Source organism: Micropterus dolomieu, linkage group LG09, assembly GCF_021292245.1.
Source record: "Micropterus dolomieu isolate WLL.071019.BEF.003 ecotype Adirondacks linkage group LG09, ASM2129224v1, whole genome shotgun sequence".
Lineage (NCBI taxonomy): Eukaryota > Metazoa > Chordata > Actinopteri > Centrarchiformes > Centrarchidae > Micropterus > Micropterus dolomieu.
The window spans coordinates 4,300,088-4,306,647 of NC_060158.1; the positions used below are offsets into that span (position 1 = coordinate 4,300,088).

General features: G+C 39.2%; 1 gene segment (V, D, J or C); it reads right to left on the minus strand.

Moving 5' to 3' along the window:
• Nucleotides 1-6,259: 6,259 nt before the first annotated feature.
• LOC123976735 overlaps nt 6,260-6,560 on the minus strand; it is an 11,532-nt gene continuing 11,231 nt past the window's right edge. Inside the window, 1 exon segment of the V gene segment in view lies at nt 6,260-6,399. Within this exon segment, the coding sequence occupies nt 6,313-6,399 (87 nt within the window).

A 6,560-nucleotide genomic window follows, 5' to 3' on the forward strand; every position in this document is an offset into this window, starting at 1 on the left:
TAGCCGCCAGGGGCAATTCGGGGTTCAGTATCTTGCCCAAGGACACTTCGACACGCAACCAGGGGGAGCCAGGGATTGAACCGCCGACCTTCCGATTAACGGCCAACCCGCTCTACCTCCTGAGCCACAGCCGCCCCCTAAATGAGTAAACGAGTATAATAAATGCTTCTATGTCACATCTAAAGGAGAAAACATAACAAGGCAGCAACACCTCAATATCTAGATAACAGTCTATATTTCCAATGAAATATCAGCGGTCTAAAGTCTAGTTTATGCTGTGGGACCATAAACTCCATTTACCACAGTCACAGAAAAATATTTCTGCTGGATATCATGTACAATGCGTTAAACATGAGCAGCTAACCTTAACCTAGCTAGTCATGTCTGATGCACTACCAGTCAAGCTTCATGCTAAGACGCCTAATGTTAGCTAACTATTATACATGTCATTTTAAAAAAGGAGACAGCGATAGACTCAGTGGCCTGGCCAATGGTAAATATAAAAAATCATTCAATTATGCCAAACTACATTTAAAAGAATTACTATTGAAATGAGCAACATAACGTCAACTTACCTCCATCTTGCCTGTACACGTTACAACTAAGTGCTGCTTGGAGTTGGAGCGGTCAATGAAAACCCATGATTGGTCAGTCAAACCCACCAATCGAATCTCTTATATTGACGATTTTTGGAGTAGTATGTAGCTGCAGTACCGGAGGCTGCCGTTTCAGGACCGCAATCCTAGGACCGGAACTGCATATCTAGGACCCTTGTTTACTTTGATACTGCCAGCTAGCTGGCTGGCTAGCTAGCTAGCTATGTTATTCTTGACACCCCCCTGAAGCCAATTACCCTTACCACAACCATCACAGAATGTGTGCCTAAACTTAGGTTATTGATTATGTGCATGTCGACCGGTTAACCCTACAGCTGTGCTAGCAGCAACGTGAAGGAGGTTAACCCTACAGCTGAGCTAGCAGCCAGGGTTAACCTCCTTCACGTTGCTGTGCATTACCACCACCACTCCACTAGATGGCATTGTCACGAAAGAACTACAGTCCTAGAACTGTGGTCCCAGGATTGCGGGGGTCCTGAAACTGCAGCCTCCGGTACTGCAGCTACATAATATTGCATTTTTGACTTGCAAAACTTTTCAAATTGCAAAACTTTCTCACTTGAAAAATGCTTTAACCTGCAAAACTTGCAAGGAAAACTTTTTGCCTTGAAATCAAAGAGGACATATAAGCAATTAAAACTTTTTTGTGACACAAAAAAGTAGCATACTCAAATAATGAAATTTCACTGCAGCATATCTCAGCAGTTATTGAACACAACAGAATCGATATTTATATATATTTTTTTAGTGTTGTAAGACACAGAGAGCTTCTCTTCAGTGTTCTGGGACGACTCGACCCACTGCAAAGAGAGATATAACGTTTATACGAGGTAAACTAAACTCCATCCTGTTGGTCGCAGGAGAGGAGGCTGCTAGTGTGTCGGTCTTCCTCACATTGGATGAAACTGGTTTCACTTCCCTCTCTGAACTCAGTAACCATGGCAATCGATAGGCATCACTGCTGAATCATGACAACAGACGGTTTTCAGTACTAAAGATAAAAAGTTAAAACTGGCACAGTTTTCCTCATATGTATATTCTTTATTCTTAAATTAAATAATTGAATTAATTTCTTGTTTCAACTGTTTTAAATATTTCTTGTCTCAAGCAAAAACCTCCAATAAAGATGCTATGTTTGTCCATTTTATGTAAGTAAGAATCAACAATGAAACGTTCAAATGAACAATGTTAACTATTGAACTACTTTTTCAAACAAACTGATAAAACAAAAAACAACATGCCCCAGGGCTTTAAAATCATTAGACTGGAAAAAAGATGTAATAGTGCACATTAAAAACTGAATCAAAAGAAATTGGCAGTATATAAAGTATTTTCTTCATACAGAGTAATTCAGTTTCCTACAAGAAATTGATAATAATGTATAAAATGTAATAAAAGTTTTATTGCAACAACAAAGTCTTTGTTAACAACATAGAAGACTTCAAGAATTGTTATCACATTTCAAATATCAGACATAATATGTGAGTATTGATCCTTTGATAAACAGCATCGTCAAAGTAATCCAAGTCCCTGCTGGAGTCAGTCAGAGCATTTCCATAGAGAGCCACTTTGCATCAGCAGCACCATGCTCCAGTGCTCTGGGAGAGTTTATAGTCCTGAGAGTTGAACACTGGATGACTGACAGCTGTCCTTCATGACAACAGAAGCCACAGAAATCCTCCTCATCAAAAACATGACTTTGATCTGCGTCCTCATCTGGACTCTCCTCTGCTGCTGCTTCACAGGTAAAGTCCAGAGAATCAAACTCCTCTCCTCTATGAACATCCGTCCCTCTGAAATGAAGCCCACAAAACCATGACGCTGCTTTATGTTTTTGTCTCTATCCTCAGAGTCCAGAGGCCAGGTCACAGTGACTCAGCCTGGAGAAGTGAGCTCTGCTCTGGGAGGCTCCGTCTCCATCAGATGTAGGACCAGTCAGAATGTTTATAATTCTGACTTTTTAGCCTGGTACCAACAGAGAGATGGAGAAACTCCTAAACTACTTATCTATAGGACAACTTCTCGAGCATCAGGGATTCCAGGTCGTTTTACAGGTAGTGGATCAAACTCTGACTTCAGTCTGACCATCAGTGGAGTCCAGACTGAAGATGCTGCAGTTTACTACTGTCAGAGTTATCATGAAATCAACAGTCAGCGTGTGTTCACACAGTGAAAAAGCGTCGTACAAAAACCTCCCTCAGTCAGACAGAACAGAAACTGAACTGACTGCTGCAGCTGGAAGCTACTGCAGAGACTGATACACTTCACTGAGGACACACACACACACACACACACACACACACAGACATAATTTCTGTGAAGTGGATTTAACATTTCAACATTTGGGGAAATCAAATTACTTTTTCCAGCATGTCTTCTCTCTATCCATTTATATCCCATTGAAATCTCAGGTTCATCAGCGGTTTGTTAAATAATCAAGAGAAACTAACCTGAGACTATTAATGAGAAAAGTCTTGGTCATGACCTTTGACCTCAGCTTCATACTGGATCACAGCCACTTCAACTATTTCCAGATAAAAGAAAATATGAAGACACAGATCAGCATCAGAAAACTTTGTGATAAAAAATGGACCAATCAAAACCAGTACATCCCTCCAATTACAAAAAAATATTGTTGTAAAGCAACATTACACAAGAATGGCTTCTTCTGCTATTTAGTGCCCCCTGTTTCATGAGTATTGTTCACTTACACACCACTGTTGCAAATATGAACAGCTGTACACATGTAGTTGTCATGATTACATAACTTACATGATTAAAAATGTCTTTGCTTATACAGCCAATAATCAAGCAAGTCGGAAAACACAAGAAATAGCAAGCAGGCTAATATTACTGACTAGTCCAACAGCAAGAAGGCCAGCTCGACAACTCTCTCTTTGTATCTTCCTCACTCCTTTCGACAATGACTTCTTCAGTCTCTTTTCAGCCTCTGCTATGATCTCCATACTGAGAACATCAAGGCAGCTTATAGTAAAGCACTATGCCGTTGTGAAAGGTTTCCTGCCCGGGATTCCAGTGCTATATAGTGCAAAAGCACCGTGCCCGGAGTGAAGCTGTTGTTTTAAGATAACATTACTACATCATGATTCAATAACATCACATGCTCTTCCTCAGCAGATGGAGTCGCTCATTTTACTCAGCATTATTCTGGCTTCTTGTCCACTTTGACTTCAGAGTTAAAATATTCCATGACAGCTGGGTGAACTCCACCTGCTGATGAAGATCATGTCATAAAAACAGTAATGTAACTGATGATGACTTCAGTGTTTTATGGCTCCACCCACATGTCCAAAACTTCTGGTTGTGTTTCTTAAGGAAGCTCTCTGAGATCGTCATCCTCAGCATCCCCTCAAACACCCAACATTACTTTACTTGATGAAATCTCCACATTACAGACACCTAAAAGATGTAAAACCTGCATTAATCATTGTCTAAAACACCATATTACATGTTGAAGTTACTAAAAATGACAAGTTCTCAGTATCGTCTACATGTAAATATGTAAATATGTAGATCAACGCTCTCAGCACTGAGGGGGAAACACCATGATATGTTGAGGACAGCTACAGCTCACTGACTCTGTGTGTTTGCATATGTGTCCTGCCTCTCTGCTCCCAGCCGTTAAGAGGCCAGTGTTGATCAGTGGCTGTCCAGGCCTTTCAGAGCCACTGACACGCCGGCAGCACGATGATGATGTCACTGATTCTACTGCTGGCCACCCTGGGGCTCCTTGTTCAGGGTGAGACTCTCTTCTGAAAACTTTGCTTCAGGATGCAACCAGGTTCACCACAATGATGTTCTGCTGTGATGGAGAAACACTGAAACAAGCAGCATTTACCTTCTTCCATCTGTTCTCCATGTTAAAGAAATGAGACTCTTCTGTTTGGATGTTGATCATCTTTCTCCAAACTGGATTTGTCTCAATAACCCTTCTCCTCTTTTTCATGTTTTCCAGATTCATCAGGAGAAATCATCCTGACTCAGTCTCCTGGATCTCAGTCTGTTGTTCCAGGACAGACTGTCTCTCTCAGATGTAAAGCCAGTACAAGTGTTAGTTATGGTACCTTCAGAAACCTGGAGAAGCTCCTAAACTCTTGATTTATCATGCTACAAACGGTCAGTCTGGAGTTTCAGATCGTTTCAGTGGGAGTCAGTCTGGAACTGACTTCACTTTGACCATCAGAGGAGTCCAGACTGAAGATGTAGGAGTTTATTACTGCCTTCCTTGGAAAGTTTGGAAATGAAAACACTAGATGTTTCAATATTAAAACAGTATAAAAGAAATAACAGCACAACAAAAGTGTAACAAAATCATGGAAATACAGAATATTCAGAAGCAAGTAGTAGTTTGTTGATAGTTTTTTGAAAAGAGGTGTTAAAACAGAATATCCAAAGTCAATTATTTTAAAAAAAGACAGAAGTTTTTGAAATATTCACACAAAATTATTTAAAGATTTATTAAAATAATGACATATGTTTCTCAGTGTCCTGAAATGTTATTTTCCAAGTAATTCAACATTCATATACAAATGGGAGACTTCAAAATAAAAACACAACAGTACTAATTAAAATAAAATATACGCAGTTAAAAGTTCTAAAGTTACATTTTATTGAAACACACTGAGAGGTTACGATAATAAGAAATGTCATTTTGTAAGTTTTCCTTTGTTTTAGGTGAGTGTGTTATTTAAATTCAATGCACCTACATATGGATTTTCTAAAATGTGAAATCACTTTTATATTTTGCGAAGTCACTTTTATATTTTGATATTGTTTTTACTGATGAGTCTCCTTATTTTAAAGCCTGAAATTATTTTTGTTGAAACTTTTGTGGATGTATTGACAGGATTGAGAATATTTTCTTCATGCAAATAAAACACTGACGAAATAGGAAATATGGTGAAGCCATGTTAGAACACTTAAAATATAACTAAACAAAACCCACATTTGTTTTTAGCTGATGAAACAGTATTTTGTCTGCAGATAATAAAATTTAAGATATAATGACATATTAGAAAATGTTGATTCCTGAAAACTACTGACCAGCACATTTAAAAACATTAAATCAAGATGTAAACAATAACTGATTAGTGGTGATCTTAAACACATATGTGCGACACTGACATAAAATCTTTGGTGTAATAATCTGAGATAAGAACAATCTCATGTTGACATTACTCTGTATTCTATGTTTAAACCTTAAAGCTGTATTGAGTAATGTAGATAATTATTAACTTAAAGGATTTCATGAAAACACTCTCTTTCACTTTTCATTCACACCTTGTTTATTATTTAGTATTGCATTAAGATAGTTCTGCTAAACAGAGACATTGTAAGGTGAGACTCAAGGAGTTTCTGGCTGAGTGAAAATAAATGATGCAATCCCAGAATGTATTAATAAAACCATCACCAGTAATGAATAAGTCTTCTTCTGACATCAAATACAATACTGCACTTATAACATGAAGAAATATACATATTTTTTGGCATAAAGGAATTCATGGAATACTGCTTAATTTGAAATAACTTTTTTATTTTCTTACAGTGTTAACAACTTCACTAATTAAAGTTGAATAATGTTAATATATGACAGAAAAAAGAGAGACAGAGTTACAGACAGCAGACTGAGAGCAGTAGCAGAGTAAAACCAGTAACAGAGTCCCAGTGAGTCAGATCAGGACTGGGAACACTGGTCTCTCCTCAGTGTCTCTGAGACCAGAGCCTGGGAGCCCTGGGTGGCCTCACAGGTCACAGAGCCCACCTTCCTCCACTGGTCTGCAGGGAGCCTCAGGGTGCTGCTCCAGCTGTAGCGGCCGTCCTTCTCCAGCACCCCGGGGCTCCTGCTCTCCTCCCAGCTGCTGCTGCTGCCGTCCACCTTCCAGGCCAGACTCCAGTCTGAGGGGAAGCCCTTGTTGGCCAGGC